Below are 26,228 nucleotides of genomic sequence, written 5' to 3' on the forward strand. Positions count from 1 at the left end.
TCCATGGCATCACGCCCACAGGGGCGTGATACCATAGAAAGCATGCAAACGCCCACAGGGCAATATGACACCCATAGGGCTAGAGACCCTGCTTATTTACATAGGGAATATGCAAGTAATAAAACGTATTTTATTACTTTCATATTACACAATATTACAACACAGGGATGGGTAGGAAGGGGTTAGCAGCTCACACATGCTCCTGCTTGTAGGTAATAACGCTTTTTTGACCTGACAGGTTCCCTTTAAGAAAGATGTCAGTCTGGTATAAAAAGGTGTTGTGGAATAAAAGCCAAATCAATCTACCATGAGTAAAAGAACAATTACTGTAGGGCAGTCCAACAATATACATTGTCTTATCGGTTCAAACAGATACCTGGGCATCTTCTGAATGTCTTTTGAGACTTCCAATTGACTTGTAAAGTATATACCTTTTTTAGAGATTAAAATGCCTGAAGAATGGTCTAGTCACTTCTTTTAACTGCTTGGCACCTTTGCATACCTGAAGTAATTAAAAAGCACTCAAAAGAACATCTGCACAGCAAGTCATTTTTACATACAAATACATATGTTCATTCTTTTTTTTAGCATATTGTGAGTGCTTTTTCAGGCAAGTTTCCTAGAGGACCAGCTTGAGAAAGATGTTGTATGCAGATACCCGAAATATTTGGAAGAAATGTCTGGCAAATGTGTTTGGAAAATACACAGTAAGAGTGAATTTAAACAGGTCTAGGAAAAACTTATATATTAGGCCCAAACGCCAAGTACTACAATTATTGAGCATCAACAATACACGAAAGGGAAGAAATGTATCACCAAATAAATGTAATGAAGTAATATAAATGCACCAATACACTCATATGGGTCCAAATTTAAATTTATTACCAGTTGGAGTATTTTCATTAGTCTCAAAGGCATCAGATCTAGATTATTGCAGTACACTTACAGAATGTGTATATTATACATTAAATGCAAATTGATGTTTATAAACATTGCCAACAACCTGATTTTTACTGCATTGTGCATCCTGCAGCAAGTTATTGCACTAACCACAAATTCATATAAATTGGACAAAACCAAAATGAAAATACAACCTGATAGCAATTACTTAATTCAGCAAATATTGTATTCTTCCCATTTACGCGATTTTTTTTTATTATTTAAACTTTTCATACTTAAAAGTGGGCAATTAAAATACTACATAATCTGTTTTTCTATTTGCGAATGCAAGCATGACACTCATGATGCATGGACTTTTTACAAAAAGAAGTAAAGGGTTGGAAATGTATTAACATACCAAATTAAGTATCACTCATCTAGAGCAAGTGTTCCCCAACTCTAGTCCTCAAGGCCCACAGACAGTGCATGTTTTCAGGATTTCCTTACTATTGCACAGGTGATAATTTAATCACTTGCCCAGGTGATGATTTAAACACCTCTGCAATACTAAAAAAATCCTGAAAACATGAAGACTGGAGTTGGAGAACACTGCTATAGGAGTATTGAATTCCTGGCGTATCCAGTTTCACTGCTTCAGTGGTCCCATTAATTCTTTAGTGATAATTTCAAATTTATCCTTCACAATCAATTGAATTATTGGCCTCAATGTTGATGTGGCCAGCTGGTATGTGACCACTGAGGTCAATGATTGACGTGCAGTGCTCAAGTGAATGATGCATGAGCCATCAACCTGGAGGATCAATGGTGACCACTGGAGCAGCAAGAGAAGAGATTGAATAGGTAAATAATGCTTTTATATTTCTTGCCCTTTGTTAATTAAAAAAAATACCAAAAAAACACATATGTAAGGGACCCAAAATATTGTTCAGTTATTTTTTTCTCTATCCAATAGGAACCATAACTCCACCAGCCCTTTACATACAACTATGGAAACAGTGGAATTATTGAAATAATAATATTTTCTCATGAATTCCATTTGAATACAACATGCGACACCAACAGATAACTCATTCCAATTGTAGTGGAAACAATCATCATGGGGAATCCCAACCTGAAATAGAAGAAAGCAATATTTCAATATTCTTGAGTTTTCTATGATAAAGTAATTCTCATATAATTCTTTGATGGCATCACAAAACACCCTTTTAACTGGAGGTAGCCATGTGTGAGTAATAGTACATATAATATTGTATGGAGAATAATATATATAATATTAAGCAGTACACTATATAGTATTTGTTAACTTTCTTGTCAATAGCTTTTATGGCAGCATGGAATACAAAGCAGGCTGCCTCATTAAAGAAAGATACATTTCATTTTGAAATACTGCAGAAATAGAATACATCTTTAAAGATTAGCGTGATAAGGCAGAGAAAGTTTTCGGCAAGTGAAGAAGAGTCAGCTCAATAGATCTTTCAGGTTTTGTCTCATTTTTTGCTTATAAGAAGAGATCTGGAATAGGAGAAAACAGAAAGAGCCACTCACTGGACTTTTGTCCCCATGCCCAGCTATTGTTGAAGATAAAAACATTGCAGTCAGTAAACAGGAAGTCTGTCCAGATATCATCAGCAGTTTGAATAAATTATTTGTAATAAGCCAATGCCAAAAAGTACTAAAAAACATTTCTATTTATTTATTTATTTTTTACACATAGGTCCAGAAATATTTGGACAGTAATTGAATCTTAATGGCAGGCATAGCCAAAATCACAATTTTTGGCTTAAAATGAAAACTGAGATGCAATTGAAGTGTAGACTTTAAAGGGGTTGAACAACTGTGAAATGCTTAGGAATTGCAACCATTTTTCTAAAATCCCTCCTCATTTCCGTGACTTAAAAGTAATTTGTCAAATTCCCTTCACAATAAATAAAATATTCATTTTTAATACTTTGTAGAGAATCCTTTTCAGGCAAACCAGAGCACAGAGATGCTCCATAGTGGTGCTCATACGTAAAGCACCCAAACTCCAAACTCTGATTGTTTTCTGTAAAGTCTGTGTTTGGTATGAACATCAAACCTTGAATTTACTCATCTCTAATAATAAATAATGACTAGTAACACAGTGCCATTGGAATCACACTGCCTCCATCATATTTTATTTTTTTTTTTACAAAGGATGTGGTGTGCTTTGGACCATTAGCTGTTCCAAGCCTTCACCATACTTTCCTTTTCCTATCATTTTGAAACAAAATGATGGTATTCCTTGGACAGATCAAATTGGTTTTACGGAACCAGGCTCACTTCTTTAGATTTTTTTTTGCAAAGTCTAATATTTGCATAAAGACTGTTTCTGGTTTGCACCTTGTCATGAACACTTTGAATTTGCTCTCATGAAGTCTTCTCTATATAGTAGACTTAGATACTAAAAAATCTTCCTGGACAGTGTTACTCACTTGGGAGGAGGTTATGAAGGGCTTTTCCTTCACCATGGAAAGAAATCTAAGTATGATCATCCACCACTGTTGTCTTTAATAGACATCCAGGCTTTTTTGAGTTTCAAAGCTCATCGGTGCACTCTTTTTGAAGATTTGGCATCTTCCAACATTTTTACTTACTGATAAATTTCTCTTTTTTCAGCCTTGTGATAATTTGATTCTCTTCCATTCAGTGCTCCTTTGACCCCATGTTGTGGGATCACAGCAAATGCTTCCAAATGCAAATCCCCCATCTGGAATCAGTCACAGACCTTTTACCTTCTTAATTTGATTATGGAATAATGAGGGAATAACCAATGCACCTCAGAGCTGTTGAGATCATTGTCTAATTACCTTTAACAACCTTGATTGTTTTTTGAAAAAGAGGTTGCTATATATTAAAGAGCTATAGCTCCTAAACTCTAACTTCAATTATGAAGTAAACACCATCAAGGAAAAGTGAGAGTCTGCGCTTTAAGCCCAAATTGATTATATAAATGTATCTTGAAACCGCTGAAATTTCAAATTTTGTATCATGGTCAAAATATTTCTGGACCTAACTATATTATATAATGTAGACTATGCTATTTTAAAAATCATTGACTATTTTACATTATATTTCATGTATGTCAGTAGTTGATATTTATAGAGCTTAATTGTGCTACATTAGGTGCTGAAATCCCTTTCTGTAGGTGGTCAGATAGCTTTGTAAGAATTTCCATCTATGACAAACATTGATTGTATAAATGAATATTTCATATTAGAATGTACTGTATACAAAAAACAGTAATGAAGTATTAAGTGCCACAAATTATGTGTAATTTTATAACCTTTAACATTCCGAATAAGAAAGTGATTGATAGAACACACTGCATACCTGCCAAAAAAGATCAATGAATGTTAAAGCAGCAGATTGCAGTTATACCACAGTGTTATTTTGTACAAGTTAGAAAGTACAGTACCCAGCAACTATTTAATTGGCAGAATGCTTACATCAACTTATGAACCATTACCTGCCAACTGTAATATGTGATCATTGATTTCAGCTTAATTTATTTTGAAAGCAAAGTTTTTTAATGTTTCAATCATGTAAGGAAATGTCTAACTATGCTCCATTGGGACAAAGATAAATTAAAATCTGGAGTATCACCACTTTGAATTAGAATATAAAGCATTTAAACCACGTCATTGACTGTCTTGTAGCACAATTTGTATGACAACTGTTTTCTTTAAAAAAAAAATAAAAAATAGCCCCTTAATGACCACTGATTGGAGTATGGGGCACTGGACCCATAGAAATCACATCTCATATTAAACAAATTTTATGTAATGAGACTATCATAATTTCCAGTAATGCTATTCTGCTTCTATTAAATAAGATCATAAAGTGTATCTGTATGCTTAGCCTAAAAATCTAAGAATGTAAAAGAACACACAGCATGTACAGCAAAAACATATATAAATTAAAAATATACTTCTATGCATTGTGTATGTCAGCACTTCACAGCATATATTTCATCTCTACGATATGTAAGACTTAAATAAAACATATAAGTAGAATTCAGAAGGAAATCATTTTTCTATAGGTCACATTTTAAATCCATGCCTTCCAAGCTTCTTTAGAACATGCATATAACTTTAAATGTACAATACATTGAGATTTTCTGTCTTGCAAAAAATACAAGAACAACCATAAGGTAATGTAAATTTCTTTGTGCGTAAAATAAAATATACTTTTTAAACCTGGAAGCTAGCTGTAGTTGTTCAGGAATTATTAGTCCTGATAGATACACTACTATGTCTTATACTTTTTTTTTCCTCAAAAAAAGCACTAGGGTATAATTTCGGAGTAGGTTTTATTCTTGGAGAAACATGGTTGGGGTAAGCTTACCCCCCAAAAAAAAAAAGACCCCCGCCTTCATAAGTGACTCATACTTACCAGACCCTGGACGTCTGCATGGCCCCCTGGTCCTCTCTGTGATCTTCGGTGGGCGGACGCAGCAGGTATGCTGCACATTGTCCTCTTCTGCTTTTGACTGACACATTCACATATGTCAGATCACACACTCTTATATACACACACATCAGATCACACACAATCACCGATAAAATTGCACACACACTCACTAGTCATTCACCACATCCAACGGTACAGAATGCCTCCAGCCATATGGATAGATGGGACACCTCACAGGTCCTGTAAGCATTCTATCCACAGGTCCTTGTGCTCCACCGCACTGCATCTCAGGATGCTGCCGGCTAGCAGAAATCGGTATCTCTGGATGTGGAGCGTGTGTGTGCGCGATCTAGTGGGTGATTGTTTGTGTGATCTGATGTGTGTGGGTGTGCGATCACTGTAGGTCCTACCTCTCAGCGTCTGGTGAATGTTATTGCAAAGTGTCCGCTGTTTATAATGAAGTGTCCTGCAGTATTATTTAACTTTTTAAGCTGCATGGACACTTCATTATTGAACCACGACTAGAGCTTATTTTCAGGGTAGGTTTTGTATTTAAGTCTTGTTTCGAAAATGCTGAAAAACACTGCTTGGGTTATTTTTGGGTGAGGTCTTATTTTTGAAAAAACATGATAGTTGCATCAATTGTTCAGGTGTAATTTTGGACCATTCATCAACCCACTCTTCAATTCCTAAAAGTTCTATGGGCTCCTTCCATGAACCTCTGAGCTTAAGTTCTTCCCCTATATTTTCTATTGGTTTCATGTCAGGTGATTGGAAATCTGGTACCTTTATTTTCTTGCTCTCAGACCAGTTGAGCATATTTTGGACAGTGTGTCTTGGGTCATTGTCTTGCTGAAATGTCCACCCTCAATTCATCTTCATTATCCTGGTAGATGGCATCAGATTTTAATCAAGAATGTCTAGGTACGTATGCCTATTTATCCTTCCTTCAAATATGTGAAGTTTTTAAGCATGGGGCACTGGCAAACAGCCACAAACCATAATGTTCCCACCTCCAAACTTCACTGTTGATATGGTGTTAAATGCGTCAAAACACTGTGTATTATGGCATCCAAAGAGTTTGCTAATATTTCAACAGTTCGAGTTAAGTTCAAGAACCATTCGATCACCAAAAGTGTGGCTTTTCACAGCTACGTGTGCAGGGAGCCATCGCTGGCAGCCTGCGGTAAGCTGGTAACGAGGGAAAATATTTGGTATCCAAGCAAAGCGCTTTGCTTAGTAACCCAATGTGTACCCTGGCTACGTGTGCAAAAATCCCCGAAAGCCACACAGAAGCACTTTCGTGTGACTTCCGTCGGATGCCGCTGCAGTCTGTGTCCCACTCCAGCCCAAGCCCTGCGGCTGCCACTCAGCAGTGACCGCAGCTGCCTGTACTGTACGGTGTCTGTAGCTGCCCACACTTGAGTGTCAGCATATACCCGCACTGTGGTGTGTCCGCAGCTGCCCGCTCAGCAGTGTCCGCAGCTGCCCACACTGCAGTGACAGCAGCCGCGGGGCTGACCAGCACTGCCGGCAGGAGATTAGTAAAGTTTCTTACCTGCGGTGATGAAGTCATGCCCTCCTGACGTCAGCGCTGTCACTGTCCCTCATGGCCACCACTTGTCACATCTCCTCTTGCTGCCGACCAGACACTGTCACTAGCGGTGACTCACAGGCTCCCGCGACACTTGGTTTGTGAAGGCGGTGGTCATTGAACTCCGTGACAACTCTGCTGTCAGGAGTGCAGCGATCACCGCAGGTAATGTACCTTACTAACCTCCTGATAGCAGCACTAGTCATGCCCTGCAGTGACCTGGGCTGACCTATTGATGTTCGCTCATGTCACTGCATTGCTCTCCCAGCCAATATGGAACATTCTGTTCTTCATTGACTGGGACATTGACTATGGTATGGATCGTCATGGGCAGGGCCGGCCTTAGCCTGAATGGCGCCTTGTGCAAAACTGCCCTTTGGTGCCCCCCCTACTGATTTTTTACCCAGTTTCCCAGGAAAGAAACAAGGACAGGAGGCCAATATAATATATATATAAATATATAAATATATATATATATATATATATATATATATTTATATATATTTATATTTATTGTGAGGCATCAACCGGCTGTATTACAAAGGGCCGGCATGTTTTGCAGAAGCGTGGGTGCTCTGCAATGTGAAGTTGGCTGGGACCTGTGGTTCCACAGGATTGCATTACATGCAGAGCCATGGAAGGGTGTGTGATGCTGATTACACACTCTTTACCACCTGTGGGTGTGGCTCCAGGGGTTAAAGCAATCTTGTCTCTGAACCTGGATGGAATGTGTCTAGGGCAGTCTAGGGAAGAGGCTGGCTCTAGACTTCCAGTGTGTGTGCTGGAGACGGGGAGAGCAGAAGCAGGGTGCTTTGCTCTGCTTGGGAGACCTTCTCCTGAAGGAAGGGGCTTTTAGGTCCATGTGCAAAGCCTGGCTGGAGCCAGGGGGAACCTGGTAAGGACACTAGCCACCTTCAGAGGATGGTAACCCGGATTGGACCTGGGGTCTGGATACTGACAAGGGTCAGTGACACGTGTGTGGAAGTCCAAGAGTGTGTGGACTTTATATTATGGGTTTTTAAGGAGAAAGCCAAGGAATGGCATCTTTATGCTATGTGACCTAATATGGTTTGTGGAGCTGTTAATAAACCATATAGTCTGATAAAGAGACAAATTGCTCCGGTGTGCTTTAATCCCAATACCTGACGTGTGGCCTCCATACACTCGGGGCCCACATCGTTACAATATACACACACAGTTATGGCCAAAAGTGTTAGCACCTTTGAAGTTGTTGCAGGAAATAAACATTTCCCTTAGAAAATTAATAATACACCCCCAACACCCCCCTCTCCATAATATACTCTACACCACCCCTTTCCATAATCTCTCTCCCACACTGCCCCTATTTATAATATTCCCCCACACACTGCCCCTCAGTGTGCCCCCACATGATATCCCTGTGTATAATATCCCCACACACTGCCCCTCTGCATATCACACACACACCCTGCTCCTCTGTATAATATCTCTCCCACACACACTGCCCCATATATAATATCCCCCACAAACACTGCCCCTCAGTAGACTATACCCACACAATGCCCCTGTGTATAATATTCACACACAAACTGCTCCTCTGTATCATATCCCCCCAAACACACTGCTCCTCAGTGTAATATCCCCCACACACTGTGCCTCTGTATAATATCCCCCACACTGCTCCTCTGTATCATATCCCCCCAAACACACTGCTCCTCAGTGTAATATCCCCCACACACTGTGCCTCTGTATAATATCCCCCACACTGCTCCTCTGTATAATAAACCACACACACACTGCACCTCAGTACACTATCCCCCCCACACACACTCCACCTCAGTATACTATCCCCCCACACACTGCTCCTCAGTATAATATCCCCCACACACCATGCCCCTCTGCATAATACCCCCCCACACACTGGTCTTCTGTATAATATCCCCACATACACACTGCTCCTCTGTATAATATCCTCCCACACTGGTCCTCTATATAATATCCTCCCACACTGCTCCTCTGTATATCTCCCCACAAACACTGCTCCTCAATATATCCCCCTCCACACACTGATCCTCTGTATAATGTCCCCACACGTACATTGTTCCTCTGTATATACCAACACACTGCCCATTTGTATAATATCCCACACACTGCTTCTCTGTGTAGCATCCTCCACACACACACACTGCCCCTCTATATATCCCCCACACACTGCAACTGTGTATAATATACACACACACAATGACCCTCTGTGTAATATCCCTCATGTACGCTGCCCATTTGTACACTCCCACACAAGCTGCCCATTTTTATATATATCCTCACATGCACACAATGCTCCTCTGTATATCACCCCACACACACACTACCCCTCTGTATACTATCCCCCCCACACACATTGTCTCGCTGTATAATATCCTCCTGGTATATATGTCCAAATCCTGGTATACAGTATATGGCTGCATCCTGGGCCCTTCCTGGTATGCATGATTATGTCCCCATCCTGGTTTATTGTTCCCTTCCTAGCATAAATGTCCTCTTCCAGGTATTTATGTCCCCCATCCAGGGACCCTCCTGATATGCATGTCCCCATCCCAGTTTATTTGTCCCTATCCTGGTATATATGTCCAATCCTGGGCACCTCCTGGTATGTATATCCCACTCCTGGGCACATTCTAGTATATATGTCCCCATCCTGGTTTCTGTCCCCTTCTTGGTATATATGTCCTCCTCCTGGTTTATTTGTCCCTTTCACAGCATATATATTCACATCCTAGGTTCCTCCTGATGTATATATATTCCCCTCCTGGGCATATTCTGGCATACATGTCCCCATCCTGGTTTTAGTCCCCTTCCTGGTATATATCTCCTCCTTCTTGTGTATATGTGCCTTTCCTGGGTCTCTGCTCATATATTTGTCTACTGCAAACAGAAAAAAAAAACATTTTTCGCAACCTCCCCAGCTCCCACGTCCTGTAGCGTCCTCTCTGAGCAGTGATGCATTTCAGCTGGATGTGTGCCTTCCACACATCCAGCTAAAGCAAGGCAGGGGCTGGAGTCAGCGGGCGCCCCCACGACCCGGGGCTGGAGTCAGCACTTCCTCACGCCCAGCGGCTGGAGTCAGTGGCCCCCCCCACCACCTGCAGCTGGAGTCAGCGGCCCCCTAGCCCCCCGCGGCTGGAGTCAGCACCCGCCCCCCCGTGGCTGGAGTCAGCACCCGCCCCCCCCCGTGGCTTGAGTCAGCGGCCCCCGCCCCCTGCGGCTGGAGTCAGCGGCCTCCCCACCACACACGACTGGAGTCAGCGGCCCCCTCCATCCCCCCGCGGTTGAAATCAGCGCCCCCACTCTCTGTGGCTGGAGCCAACGCCCCCCCACCCCTCCGCGGCTGGAGTCAGCACCCACCCCCCGTGGCTGGAGCCAGCGGCCCCCTGCGGCTGGAGTCAGCACCCCCCTACCCCCCGCGACTGGAGTCAGCACCCCCCCTACCACCCGCGGCTGGAGTCAGCACCCCCCCTACCACCCGCGGCTGGAGTCAGCACCCCCCCTACCACCCGCGGCTGGAGTCAGCACCCCCCCTACCACCCGCGGCTGGAGTCAGCACCCCCCCTACCACCCACGGCTGGAGTCAGCACCCCCCCTACCACCCGCGGCTGGAGTCAGTGGCCCCCCCACCACCCACGGCTTGAGTCAGCGGCCTACCTACCCCCCGTGGCTGGAGTCAGAACTCCCATGCGGCTGTAGTCAGCGCCCGCCCCCTGCAGCTGTAGTCAGCACCCCCCCACCCCCCGTGGCTGAAGTCAGCACCCCCCCACGCACACCGCGGCTGGAGTCAGCAACCCCCTTACCCCCCGCGGCTGTAGTCAGCACACCCCCACCACCCGCGGCTGTAATCAGCACACCCCCACAACCCGCAGCTGTAGTCAGCACACCCTCCGCCCCCGCGGCTGAAGTCAGCACCCCCTGCCCCCCACGGCTGGAGTCAGTGGCCCCCCACCACCTGCCGCTGTAGTCAGCACCCCCCCACCACCCGTGGCTGTAGTCAGCACACCCCCACCACCCGCGGCTGTAGTCAGCACACCCTCCGCCCCCGCGGCTGAAGTTAGCACCCCCTGCCCCCCGCGGCTGGAGTCAGCGGCCCCCCCACCACCCGCAGCTGTGGTCAGCAACCCCCACCACCCGTGGCTATAGTCAGCACCCCCCTAGCACATCATGGCTGGAGTCAGCGGCCCCCCCACCACCCACGGCTGTAGTCAGCAACCCCCACCACCCGTGGCTATAGTCAGCACGCACACCGCGGCTGTAGTCAGCACACCCTCCGCCCCCCGCGGCTGAAGTCAGCGCCCCCCGCGGCCTGAGTCAGCGGCCCCCCCACCACCCACGGCTATAGTCAGCACCCCCCCCATGCACACCGCGGCTGTAGTCAGCACCCCTCCCACTCCCCGCAGCTGTAGTCAGCACATACCTACCCCCCCGCGGCTGTAGTCAGCACCCACCTACCCCCCGCTGCTGTAGTCAGCACACCCTCCGCCCCCGCACGCGGCTGTAGTCAGCACCCACCCTTACCACCCATGGCTTGAGTCAGCACCCCCCCTACCACCCGCGGCTGGAGTCAGTGGCCCCCCCACCACCCACGGCTTGAGTCAGCGGCCCACCTACCCCCCGTGGCTGAAGTCAGAACCCCCATGCGGCTGTAGTCAGCGCCCCCCCGCCCCCTGCAGCTGTAGTCAGCACCCCCCCACCCCCGCGGCTGAAGTCAGCACCCCCCCACACACACCGCGGCTGGAGTCAGCAACCCCCTTACCCCCCGCGGCTGTAGTCAGCACACCCCCACCACCCGCGGCTGTAATCAGCACACCCCCACCACCCGCAGCTGTAGTCAGCACACCCCCACCACCCGCGGCTGTAGTCAGCACACCCTCCGCCCCCGCGGCTGAAGTCAGCACCCCCTGCCCCCCACGGCTGGAGTCAGTGGCCCCCCACCACCCGCCGCTGTAGTCAGCACCCCCCCACCACCCGTGGCTGTAGTCAGCACCCCCCCTAGCACACCGCGACTGGAGTCAGTGGCCCCCCCACCACCCGCGGCTGTAGTCAGCAACCCCCACCACCCGTGGCTATAGTCAGCACCCCCCACGCACACCGCGGCTGTAGTCAGCACACCCCCACCACCCGCGGCTGTAGTCAGCACACCCTCCGCCCCCGCGGCTGAAGTCAGCGCCCCCTGCGGCCTGAGTCAGCGGCCCCCCACCACCCGCGGCTATAGTCAGCACCCCTCCCACTCCCCGCAGCTGTAGTCAGCACCCACCTACCCCCCGAGGCTGTAGTCAGCACACCCTCCACCCCCGCGGCTGTAGTCAGCGCCCACCCTCACCACCCATGGCTGTAGTCAGCACCCCCCCTCACCACCCGCGGCTATAGTCAGCACCCCCCCATGCACACCGCGGCTGGAGTCAGCACCCCTCCCACTCCCCGCAGCTGTAGTCAGCACCCACCTACCCCCCGCGGCTGTAGTCAGCACCCACCTACCCCCCGCGGCTGTAGTCAGCACACCCTCCACCTCAGCGCCCACCCTCACCACCCGAGGCTATAGTCAGCACCCCCCACCACCCGAGGCTATAGTCAGCACCCCCCCACCACCCGAAGCTATAGTCAGCACCCCCCCACCACCCGAAGCTATAGTCAGCACCCCCCCACCACCCGAGGCTATAGTCAGCACCCCCCCACGCACACCGCGGCTGGAGTCAGCGCCCACCCTCACCACCCATAGCTGTAGTCAGCACCCCCCCCCCTCCCGAGGCTATAGTCAGCACCCCCCACCACCCGAGGCTATAGTCAGCACCCCCCCACCACCCGAGGCTATAGTCAGCACCCCCCCACCACCCGAGGCTATAGTCAGCACCCCCCCACGCACACCGTGGCTGGAGTCAGCGGGTCCCCCACCAACCACGGCTGTAGTAAGCACCCCCCGTGGCTGTAGTCAGCACCCCCCGCGGCTGGAGTCAGCGGACCCTCCACCACCCGCGGCTTGAGTCAGCGGCTCCCCGTCCCCCCGCAGCTGGAGTGAGCGGCCCCCCGCGGCTGGAGTCAGAGTGTCCCTCACCACCCCCGGCAATCTTCAGCTCATAGAGCGCCTACCTCTCCGTTCCGGATGCCACGCGCTCGCCAGCTCCGCGTTGCCCGCAGCAGTTTGAAGCGGTGTAGAGTGATGACCTCATCACATTGGGCTGCCTCTCCCTGCTCTGCTCCACTCACAGTGCCTCCCCCACCACATGGCTAATTTGCATGCGATGCCCTAGAAGGACTTCGCAAGCACCTTAGTCATGTGCAGACTGCACTTGTGGCTGAAGCAACACCGCCGGGCCTCTCTACTGCATCCCCCCTGAAGCATGGCCGTCGGCGCCCTGTGCGACCGCACAAGTCGCACATGCCTAAAGCCGGCCATGGTCATGGGACCCCCTTATTGGATTACACCAGACCTGGATTTGTTTTTCTTTCTAATAATATGGTGAAAGAGGGAATGTTTTGGAGAGTGTTTTTTCAAATAAAAATGTGTTTGTCGTCTATTTTTTTTTTTTATTACTGACTGGGTTGTTGATGTCGGGTATCTGATAGACACCTGACATCACGAACCACAGGGCTTGATGCCAGGTGACATTACACATCTGGTATTAACCCCATATATTACCCCGTTTGCCACTGCACCAGGGCAACGGGATGAGCTAGAACGAAGCACCAGGATTGGCGCATCTAATGGATGCACCACTTCTGGGGCGGCTGTGGCCTATTTTTAGGCTCGGGAGAGTCCAATAACCATGGACCTCCCTAGTCTGAGCATATCAGACCCCAGCTGTCCGCTTTACCTTGGCTGGTGATCCAATTTTTGGGGGACCCCCACATTTTTTTTAAATTATTTAATTAAAAATAACAGCGTGGGGTGCACTCAGTTTTGGATTACAAGCCAAGGTGAAGCTGCCAGCTGTGGTCTGCAGGCTGTAGCAGTCTGCTTTACCCTAGCTGGCTATCAAAAATAGGGGGAACCCCACGTCATTTTATTTTTTTGGCTAGATACAAGGCTAAGCACCCGTTCGTGCCACATGAAAGGCACCAAAGAGTGCAAAATTGCAAAATGCAGAAGAGTGGGACATTATGTGTCTTTCTGCCATTATAATGACAGGAAAGACTGATATGAAGTGTACAAGCACAAGAAAATCACCAGAGCGCTTTATGATGTGAAAAGCAGTAGAAAATCACACTGAAGTGAACATGTGACCGCCTAATGTAGGTTGAAACTATGGATCCTGGGTAAATTTATGTATTTTCCCTCCTTCAGTTTTTTTGCAGTACGCAAAAAAATGGAAGGCACACTGATGTAAAACGGATTACATAAAAACAGTATATGGAACGGAAACTGATGCCACACGGATGCATCCGTGAAAAAAAAATGACCTTTTTTGCAGACCGCAAAAACGGATCGGTCGTGTGAATGTAGCCTTATTATGATTTGCCGTTTATAAACAGCAGGCAGATATAAGTGAATAACGCCCCCCAGCGTCAGAAAATCTCCGGGGTTTCAGGGGGTAGCTGAGACCCTGGAGATCATGATTCAGGCCGGTTTTTCAGGTCCCCGCTCACGTGATCATCGGTATACACCGTATACCGATGATCACGTTACAGTAAATGACAGCGGAGGTAAGAAATTATTTATCTCCCATCTGGCATGAACAAACATCTCAGATGGGAGATAAATCTCCTCCCCGGTCCCCTCTAGTCCACCGGTGTCGCCAAAATGCCCCCCCCTGAACCCACCCCAGAAATCCAAGATGGCCGCGTGCACAGCAGCACGCCGGCCGCATTCACCCTACTCCTCTGATTTCTGTCACATGTGCCATGACACATGTGACAGAAAACTCCTCCCCAGGCCCTGCCAGGTCACCCCCTATTAACCCCACTGGTGTTCCCCGGTGTCCCACGATACAGCGTTGATCCCCTGTGGCCCCCTCCTTCACAATAGATGCTTCCGCATGCACAGAGCGGCTGTCAGCTCAGCATCCTGTCTTCAGTCACAGTGAGTGGCGGTAACCATGCATCTGTAAGCTACTACAATGGCCTGCTCATGAGGTAAGGAACAAAGTTGATCAGGGAGCTATACTACATTTCCAAATGGAGGTATTTGATTTTATAGTTGCCCTGCTGAACGACTACCAAACATGAGTCCGTTATACGACACAAGAAAACATGTCTAAATAGCGAGCTCTGTTGTTTAGTATTCATTCAGCTGGATAACTGGACTTAAAGGGGTATTCCATCTCCAAGATCCTATCCCCAATATATAGTAGGTGGAATAGCAATAATATCAGCAAATACCAATATTTGAAAATGTAGAATAGTTCTCCAGATTAGGCATGCCCTTACCTCATGAGCAGGGCATTGCAGCCTTGGTAGCAACAGTTATGACATGGACTCTGCTGCTGTGGATCCGGGGAGAGTGGGTGCAGATTCACTGCACCCACACTCCTCACATGGAGGATCTGCACTCCTAGAAAATGGGGGATACGTTCCTTGAGCGTGTCCCCCCATATTCTAGACGGTCCAGAGTAGTCGTGGGACCCCCTTTTATTTTCCTTACAATAAATTGGTGAAAGAGGGAATGTTTTGAGGAGTGTTTTTCAAATAAATTTTTTTTTTGCCTATTTTTTTTGTTAGTACTGACAGTCTGTGATGTCGGGTATCTGATAGATGCCATGACATCACAAACTGCTGGGCTTGATGTCAGGTGACCTTACAGCTAGTATCAACCCCATGGGCGGCATGGTGGTTAGCACTGCAGCCTTGCAGCGCTGGGGTCCTGGGTTCAAATCCCACCAAGGACACCATCTGCACGGAGTTTGTATGTTCTCCCCGTGTTTGCGTGGGTTTCCCTCGGGTTCTCCGGTTTCCTCCCACACTCCAAAGATATACAGATAGGGATTGTGAGCCCCAATGGGGACAGTGTTGCTAATGTATGTAAAGCGCTGCGGAATTAATAGCGCTATATAAATGAATAAAATTATTATTTATTACCCCGTTTGCCACTGCACGAGGGCGCGGGATGAGCTGGGATGAAGCAGCAGGATTGGCGCATCTAGTGGATGCGCCACTTCTGGGCCGCCTACGGCCTGCTATTTTTAGGCTGTGAAGGGCCAATAACTATGGACCTTCCCACCCTGAGAATGCCAGATCACAGCTCTCCGCTTTACCTTGGCTGGTGATCCAATTTGGGGGGACCCTACTTTTTTTGTAATTATTATGATTTATAAAATAATTATTAAAAAAAAGAGCCTGGGGTGACCTCCACATTGGATCAACAACCACGGTAAAGCCGCCAGCTGTGGTTTTCAGGCTACAGCCGTCTGCTTTACCCTAGCTGGCTATCACAAATGGGGGGCACCACGTCATTTTTTTTTTTTTTAACTATTTTTTTAAATAAAAAAAAATTAATGGGCTTTCTTCTATTTTGATTGCCAGCCAAGGTAACGCCAGGTAGATGGGGGTGGCAACCTGCAGCTGTCTGCTTTATCTGCGCTGAGAATCAAAAATACCGTGGAGCGCTGATTCATTTTTTTTAATGATTTATTTTTACAGTACTGTGATGTCAGGCAATCAAAATACAGGGAAGTCCATTTTTTTTTTTAGTTATTTAAATAAATAATTAAAAAAAATATATATTGGCTCCCGCTGCATTTTTTGTATTGCTAGATAAGGGTAATCCAAGCAGCTACTGGCTGCTAACCCCCACTGGCAATAGAAAATCCAGGGAAGCCTTTTTGAACTTTTTTTTCCAAAATACAAAATGACGCGAGCTTCGCCATATTTTTGTATGCTAGCCAGCTACAGCAAGCAGGTACGGCTGCCCCCAACCCCCAGCTGCCTATTTGTACCCGGCTGGGAACTAAAAATATAGGGAAGCCCTTTTTTTTTTTTTTAATTATTTCACGAATTTCATGAAATAATTAAAAAAAAAAAAAACAACATGGGCTTCACCCCATTTTTGTGTTCAGCCAGGTACAACTAGGCAGCTGGGGATTGGAATCTGCAGCACAGGTTGGCCTGAGCTTTCTGGGCCCCTCTGCTGCAAATTGCAGTCTGCAGCCACTCCAGAAAATGGTGCTTTTACAGAAGCGCCATCATCTGGCGCTGTATACAACTCTTCCAGCAGCCCTGAAGCCGGGTGGCTTGCTGGGTAATAATGAGTTAATACTAGCTTCGTTTTACTAGCTAGTATTAAGCCAGAGATTCTTAATGTCAGGCAAGTTTAACCCAGCCATTAGGAATCTCCAATAAAGGGTTAAAAAAAGGACACCACACAGAGAAAAAATACTTTAATAGAAATAAATAGACAGACACAGTTAGAGACTCCATGTTTATTACTCCGTCAGCCCTCCACAATCCTGGTCTTTTGTCTTGTTTTTCCTTCAACCCATGCAGCTCTGCTACATCAGACAGCACTGCATGGGAGGAAGACGCTGCTGCTTCCCGTGCAGTCTAAATCACTCAGTGAGTGAGCAGAGGCTGCGGGCTGTCAGCGGTGATGTAACCGCTGACAGGCGGGTTACCATAGCAACGGTGCTCCGATCACGTGATTCCCGATGTCGCTATTCACCGGCTGTGGCAGCCAGTCTTTGCATGTGGGCTGACTCTGTAAAGAGCGCCCACATGTAGGAACGGGGAAGCCGACCATGTGTCAGAGCATTTCGCTGGTACATGGAGATGCTGGAACGATCACCCTGTACCGGAGAGATGCACTGACAGGACCTAGCATGATGTCTAGCCATGTGACCAGTCTGTAGCCAATAAGATAAGAGATACATGACTGGTCACATGCTTTTTTTGACGTCACGGAAGGTCCGATCATCAGTGCTGGTTACCGGGAGGACGCAGCGATTATCGGAAGGAAATGCGTCGGGAGACAGAGTGCAGGACGCGTCGCGGGGACCTGTAAGTGTTATGGCATTGTTTATAAACTGTATGTGTACATGTATAATGTATTTTTGTGTGTTTTTGTTTGCCTGCCATTGTTTTCAATGGGGTTCGAGTTGGTTTTTCGAACGTTCGATGAACTTGTCCTCCGTTCGACGAACCAAACTCGAACTCTAGGGGGGTGGCTCATGATAACCTGACTTTTCATAGCTTTTTCACCTCTCTAACTTTACTTACAATTACAATACTTTTTGCCCTGTTATTTCTTTTTATTACACAACAATTTATGGGCATCTTTGGTTTGATTTTATTGCCTGTGTGTAACAGATTAAATATTACAGACAACAGTGACCCTTTCATGTCAATAGCACCCCAATCTATTAGGAAATTGGTGTTGGACTCAATACTTATTTCAACCATTGTTTATATCTAATATATAAAGCTGAATGTATGTATGTATGTATGTATGTATGTATGTATGTATGTATGTATGTATGTATGTATGTATGTGTGTGTGTGTGTGTATGTCCGGGATTGGCATCTGCACCGTCGCAGCTACAGCCACAAAATTTTGCACACTCACACGTCTGGACCCCGAGAGCATCATAGGCTATGTTGTGAGGCGAAATTTTAACCCCGCACATTCCAATTTCGCAATCAATTTTGCCCCTATCTACATAATGGGGAAAACATGAAACGAAAAGTGTATCCACACCGTCGTATTTACAATCACGAAATTTTGCACAGACACCTCATGTGACCCAGGGAACGTCGTAGACTATGTTTTGACAGGAAAATTTAACCCCGCGCTTTACAGTTACTCTTCAAAAAACATGAGACAGACCTGGAGAGAGACAGACCTGGAGAGAGACAGACCTGGAGAGAGACAGACCTGGAAAGAAACAGACCTGGAAAGAGGCAGACCTGGAAAGAGGCAGACCTGGAAAGAGACAGACCTGGAAAGAGACAGACCTGGAAAGAGACAGACCTGGAAAGAGACAGACCTGGAAAGAGACAGACCTGGAAAGAGACAGACCTGGAAAGAGACAGACCTGGAAAGAGACAGACCTGGAAAGAGACAGACCTGGAAAGAGACAGACCTGGAAAGAGGCAGACCTGGAAAGAGGCAGACCTGGAAAGAGGCAGACCTGGAAAGAGGCAGACCTGGAAAGAGGCAGACCTGGAAAGAGGCAAACCTGGAAAGAGGCAGACCTGGAAAGAGGCAGACCTGGAAAGAGGCAGACCTGGAAAGAGGCAGACCTGGAAAGAGACAGACCTGGAAAGAGACAGACCTGGAAAGAGACAGACCTGGAAAGAGACAGACCTGGAAAGAGACAGACCTGGAAAGAGACAGACCTGGAAAGAGACAGACCTGGAAAGAGACAGACCTGGAAAGAGACAGACCTGGAAAGAGACAGACCTGGAAAGAGACAGACCTGGAAAGAGACAGACCTGGAAAGAGACAGACCTGGAAAGAGACAGACCTGGAAAGAGACAGACCTGGAAAGAGACAGACCTGGAAAGAGACAGACCTGGAAAGAGACAGACGGAGCACATTACTTGGCCAATTTAGTTAAATCTGTGTGGAATATCTGTGGTGTTGAAATATAGGTTGTGAAATGCTTCTATTAGCTTAGTTTTTGCCTTTTAATAATTACATTTCTATTTGTTTTGTGTGCAGAATAAATTTTTGTTAATACATTCTATTTATTTTCTAATATATATTTTTATTGAAAATTTTAACTAGTAAACAGTAAACAATATGATCAGCATTCCCATCAAAATATAGTAATAATCTTTCATCCAGTACGCAGACTGGATTAATATAACTTGTAGACACAACAAATCTACAACAACCATTGGTATGATGAAAAGTGCAAGTAAAAGTAAAAACACACAAAAAAAATAAAAATAATCCAAAGAAACGTAACAGCCATCTCATTAAAAAGAGAAAGTAGTATCAGAAAAAAAAAAAAGAAAGGGGGGGGGGGTTCATTTAATCACTTAGTCGCGTTCACAGTTTAGCTACCTATTCGGAATACATTCTATTTTGTTAACAGTTATTAACCCGGGCGAAGGTAGTACAGCTAGCTATAAATAAATATACAAACACATACCACACCACACACACAGACACTCAATCACATACACACATGCACTAATGGCCAAAAGTTTTGGCACCCTTGAAATTGTTCCAGAAAATTAAGTATTTGTCCAAGAAAAATATTGCCATTACAAGTTTTGATACACACGTTTATTTCTTTTGTATTTATTGAAACATAAAACAAAAGAAAAAAAAAAAAGGCAAATTGGACAATTTCACACAAAACCCCCAAAATGGGCTGGGCAAAATTGATGGCATCTTTCCAAAATTGTGGGTAAACAACTTTGTTTCAAATGTGATGGTCATTCAAATGCACTTGTTGCAACTAAAAGGTGTGTGCAATATGAAAAGCACATATGAAAGAAATTAAAAATGGGCGATGTTGACTCAATCTTTGTATTGTGTTTGTGTGTGTGTCACAATAAGCATGGAGAACAGGCAGAGAAGAAGATAACTTTCTGAGGACATAAAAACAAAAACTGCTGAAAATATCAACAATCTCAAAGCTACAAGTTCATTTCTAAAGATCTTGATGTTATTTTTTGCATGATGCAAAATCATGAAGTTTAGAACCCACGACGCTGTAGCTAATCTTCCTGGATGAGGACGGCAGATAAATATTGATCAAAGGTTGCAATGCAGGATAGTCGAGATGGTAAATAAGCAGTCCCAATGAAGTTCCAAAGAATTTCAAGCTGTCCTGGAGGCTCAGGGTGCACTTATGTCAGAGTGAACTTTCCATCAACATTTGAATGACATGAAATGCTATAGCAGGAGACCAAGGAGAAACCCACTGCTGACAGACATAAAAAAAAAAAAAGCTAGACTGCAGTATGTCAAAATGTTTTAGTTGGCCAAAATCCTGTGGAAGTGTCTTGTGGACAGAGGTTACCAAGATATAGCGTTTTGGTAAAGCGCATCATTCTGTTTAACAAAAATGTAATGAAGCTTACAAATAAAAAACACTGTACCTACAGTTAATTATGGCAGACATTTAAACCTATTTTAGGATTGTTTTGCTGTCTCTGGCACTGGGTGGCCTATAGTGCCCAGTGTCAGAAAGCTGGGTTTGCTTTAGAGGTCATGAGTAGAGTTGATCGAATACGACAAAATTCCGGGATTTGCGGATCACTGCCGGATTGAATATTTATTGATATTCATCAATATTCATTGTTTTGTCCGCCCACCGGCATGTGTAATTGGTTGCAGCTAGATGTGCCCCCAACCCTTAGTGACAGCGTGTCAGCTGACTGCAACCAATCACAGGTGACAGGATGACCGGTGGGTGGGGAAAGCAGTGCAAGTGTCTGCGGGTCAGTATGGTGAACATGCATGTCTTTCAGAAACACATGCACATTCCTGTCAGAAGTGTGCGGCTGTGCAGGTGAAGCGTTGTCAGACTCGTACAAGTCTGACATGACATCATCCGGCACTGTCTGCGCTCTCTGAGCATGAGCGTGCATGTACCTAGAAACACACGTGCGTTCTTGTCAGAAGTGTGTGGCTGGTCCGGTGATGCAGCTTTTTTTAATTTTATTATTTAAATATATAATTAAAAAAAAAAAAAACAACACGTGTGGTCCCCTCTAATTTTCATCCCGAGCCATGATAATGCCAGCTGGGTGCTCGTAGTCTCAGCCCGCAGCCACCTGGTAATGCCGCATCAATTAGATGGGAAATTCCCGGTGCAATACCGGCTCTTCTCGGTTTCCCTGGTGTGGTGGCAATCGGGGTAATAAGGGGTTAATAGCAGCGCACAGCTGCTACTAAGCCCTAGGTTAGTAATGGCACATGCATCTATGAGATAACTGCATCATACTAACCTGTAAATAAAATTAAACACAGAGAAATATCCTTTATTTGGAATTAAGTACAAAACACATCCTTTTTCACCTCTTTAATAACCCCTTTTTCGCTTTCCGTTTTTCTTTTTTTCGCCATTCTTTTTCCGAGACATGTAACTTTTATTTTTCAGTCAATATGGTCATGTGAGGGCTCATGTTTTGCGGAATGAGATGTACTTTTAAATGAAACCATAAGTTTTACCATATCGTGTACTGGAAAATGGCAAAAAAAAAATCCAAATGCAGAAAAATTGCAAAAAAAAAAGTGTGATAGCACTATTGTTTTTGAGATATGTTATTCACTGTGTTCCATATATGGTAAAACTGATGTGTGGACGTGATGCCTGAGGTTGTTGGGAGTTTGGAGATACTAAATATGTATAGGTTTACTTTTATCTAAGGGGTTTAAAAAAAACCCCTTAAGTTTGTCCAAAAAAGTGGCACACAATTTCCGCCATATTCCGTGAACCATAGCGGTCTCATTTTTCGGGATCTATAGCTCCGTGACTGCTTATTTTTTGTGTCTCAGGCTGACATTTTTAATACCATTTTTGCGCAGATGCTATATTTTGAGTACCTGTTCTTGCATTTAGCGCAAAATTTGTGGTGACCAAAAAACGTAATTTTGGCGTTTGAATTTTTTTTGCTGCTATGCCGTTTACCAATCAGATTAATTTTATATTTTGATAGATCGGGCATTTCTGAACGCAGCGATACCAAGTGTGTATATTTTTTATTTTATTTTTTTAACCTTTTATTTTCAATGGGGCGAAAGGGGGGGTGATCTAAACTTTTAGGTTTGTTTTTTTTTAAAACTTTTTTTTAACTTTTTATTTTACTAGTCCCCCTATTGGACTATATGGATCAGCAATCTGATTGCTCTGCCATATCTGCTGATCACAGCTACACAGCTGTGAATAGCAGATATGTTTATTTCATGTCTCTCCCAGCTTTTGGCCGGGTCTAACAGAAACTGAGTCATGTGAGCTACAGGAGTCATCACATGACCCTGTACTACTATGACAACCACCGGAAGTCACGTGATCACGTCACGTGACTTCCAGTATTGGCCAATGAGTAAATGTTTACCGCCAATGCAATTATAATGGCGCTGTCACATATTGACAGCGCCATTTAAGGGGTTAAAGGCATGGGCAGATAACGATTCTGCTTGTGCCTGGCAGGCACACATCTCAGCTGTAAAAATCAGCTGAGATGTGCGCCAATTCCTGCAAGCTGTCGGCAGCAGACCGCAGGCAGTAACACTATGACCGCTAGGACGTAATATTACTGCCCACGGTCATTAAGGGGTTAACCCCCAACACAGCCATGCAGGTCCGGCGTAATCCACACGAGGTCTCACGTCACTTTAGCTCTGCTACATAGCCAGCAGCTATAGAGCACGACCGCTGGCTGTGCAGACAATGACGGCCGTGATGACTGCAAGGCAGATACTGTGTCAGGCTGGGGGTGCATGTGCCTGCAACCAATTACAGACAAGAGGACGGCCGGTGGGCGGGGAAAGCACGGAAAGATGTGGGTATACGATGCACGGTACAGGAAGTGAATACGCGACCCGGAAGCAGTTTGCCTCCATGACACTGACTCTCTGTAAGTATGAAACGCTGTTTTATTTCTGTTATTCTTCAATTAGTTTCTCCAGTGCCAGATCCGGATCCGGCACCCGGAATTCTGGATCCGGATCCGGCACCTGGAAATCTTTGAAACCACACGGATCCGAACTTTTACAGTTTGGATCCACTCCGCTCTAGTCATGGGTCTTCTAGCAGGACAATGAACCCAAACATACTTCAAGAAGCACCCAGAAATAGATGGAAACAAAACACTTAAGAGTTCTGAAGTGGCCAGCAAGAAGTCGAGACCTTATCCGATTGAACACTTGTGGAGAGATATTAAAATTACTCTTGGGAGAAGGCACCCTTTAAATATGAGAGACCTGGAGCAGTTTGCAAAAGAATAGAGGGCCAAAATTCCAGTTAAGAATTTTATGAAGCTTGTTAATAGTTCTAGAAAGTGATTGATTAGTTATTTATTGCAAAGGGTGTATAACCAAATATTAAGTTGAGGGTGCCAACAATTTTGTCCTGCCAATTTTTGCAGTGGGGTGTGAAATTATATCCATTTTGCCTTTTTTTCCGCTTAGTTTCCTTTATTGTTCTAATACCCAAATGAAATAAACAAATTTATAACAAAACTTGTGTAGTTGCAATAATTTTCTGCAAGAAATACTTCATTTTCTGAAACAATTTCAAGGGTACCAACAATTTTGGCCTTGACTGTACATATACTTATACTTTTCTGGAAAAGATCTGTAACAAAAAGATTTTCATTATTAAAGCTAGAAACTGTTTTATTGTTGAAATATCTCATCTTGGAAAATCTACAGATTTCCCTTGTGACTTAGATTTACTAAGCAGTAATTGATTTAAATGAGACAATTCTCAGCAGAGAACTATGATTAACATAATAATGAATAAAACAACACGTGCAAACAAGACAAAAAAATCTCTGTAGTAATAAACAATAAAGCCACTAATAAACAAGTCATTGCACTAGCCATCATCTTTCAAAAACATCAGTAGAGAACACTTAACTAGAGATGAGCAAATATATTTGAGTGGAATTGAATTCCACTCGACTATTACTAAAATCCGCATTTGTCAAAATGTAGATTTTTTTGTAATTTGCTTCCACACAGATTCAGAATTCTTTTAGTCACCTTTCCGATCACCTCTCTGGCTCGGTCACCCCTCAGTCACCCATTCAGTCCATGTCGTGTCTTCTTTTCACCATCACAAGTGTTGAATCCCCAGGGTTTTTCACACTAGGCCAGGACTTTCAGCTTGGATGAGGTACGGGACATTTTAGAGAATGTGTGTAAAATTACAGTGCACGTCATGATATTGTGAACTCACCGGCACTTGCGCAGGACCTCATCAGAGTCAAAAGTCCCAGCATAGCATTAAGTGTCTCTGTGTTCAATGCATCTCATGGTGATAAGATTCTACGAGGACCAAACATGCAACTGTGAGGAGCAGAAGGACCATGGATGAAAAAAATATAAATAAATACTTACCTTATCACTCACATCTTACATTTATTAGGCTCTGGAGTCTAGGTAGACCCCAAGATCATATTAAGGGACATTATATCTGTGAAGAATAAGTTCACATGGAAAATTTGATTCACAAAGAACAGGCAATTTTACATTTTTCTTTTATCCTCTCATCTTTAGTATTAACTACTGCTAAAATAACACTACTGTGACAAGTACCCACTGAAATGAGAGTGTAAGTGAATAGCACATGATACTTAACAAAACTCTTATAAGATCTGGGAACTTTTTGTGGGAATATGGGGCAGATAGAGAGGATAGGAATCTGAAATTAATGTATAATTTATAGTGGTTCCTAGGATATGAGCTGTTTAAGTCTTAAATAAAGGGGAGAAGACCTTTTGTAGATATGGTTGCACGGTTATCAGAATGTTTTAAGTCAGAAATATTGGTAGGAAGGCTATCAAAGGTCCCTTTCTCCAACATTTGTGTGGAAAAGCTCAGTGAATCATGGGGCTGTATCTCGCTCTTAGGTGGTGGACTAAATTAGAATGCTGCAGAAGATAAGATCGGTTAACCATAATCATCACAGTAGTTTCCTACTAATTTGCAGAGTTTGACACCTTAAAAATTTGCTTGAAACACTTCACATTATACAGTATATTATTCTATACCATACATATAATTCTGCCAGAAAATCATGTATGCACCTAACAATATAAATGAAGCGGTTATCAGAACATTACTCATGATTTAAATCAGGTTTGTGTGTCAAATATATTTGGATTTTTGCAATTTTTTTTACAATTTGTATTAAAAGTAAAACACAGAAATCTTGCAATTTTTACACTGGCACTGGGGGTTTTTTTTAGACTAACTTCCTGTTTTCAGGAAATCCAAATGTAAATTTGTAACAATGGACAGATTCTGACTTTTATTTTGTATTCAGCCTTTAATAAGCTTACACAAGGAAAGGAGACAGGGTCAACTGTGACCTGAGGTATTGTGAATGGTGGATCATGTGCTATCAGTTATGTATAGGCCTGAGCGGATCCGGACTGTAAAAGTCTAGATCCGCGACATTTCAACGTTATTTGGGTGCCGGTGCATGATCCGGATTTGGCAATCAAAGTAAAAATAAACAAAACAACAAATAAGCGACAGTTTCATACTTACCATGACTCGTCTCAAGGAGGCACACTGCTTCCGGGTCGCGCATTCACTTCCTTTACTGTGCATCGCATACACACAGCCTTCCGTGTTTTACCCGCACACCGGACGTTCTCTCGTCTGTGATTTGTTGCAGCCTGATGCGCCGCCCCCCCAGCCTGTGACAGTCTCTGCTGC

The 26,228-nt window shown here is 44.8% G+C and overlaps 1 protein-coding gene across 1 annotated transcript in view; it reads right to left on the bottom strand.

Annotated features, from left to right (window-relative positions):
• Window positions 1-869: 869 nt before the first annotated feature.
• OCA2 (OCA2 melanosomal transmembrane protein) overlaps window positions 870-26,228 on the bottom strand; it is a 700,143-nt gene continuing 674,784 nt past the window's right edge. Inside the window, exon 24 of the mRNA XM_075334313.1 lies at window positions 870-2,011. Within this exon, the coding sequence (XP_075190428.1) occupies window positions 1,924-2,011 (88 nt within the window). The 3' untranslated portion in view covers window positions 870-1,923. The remainder of the gene's footprint in view (window positions 2,012-26,228) is intronic.

This window comes from Anomaloglossus baeobatrachus, chromosome 2, assembly GCF_048569485.1.
Source record: "Anomaloglossus baeobatrachus isolate aAnoBae1 chromosome 2, aAnoBae1.hap1, whole genome shotgun sequence".
NCBI classification, from domain to species: Eukaryota; Metazoa; Chordata; class Amphibia; order Anura; family Aromobatidae; genus Anomaloglossus; species Anomaloglossus baeobatrachus.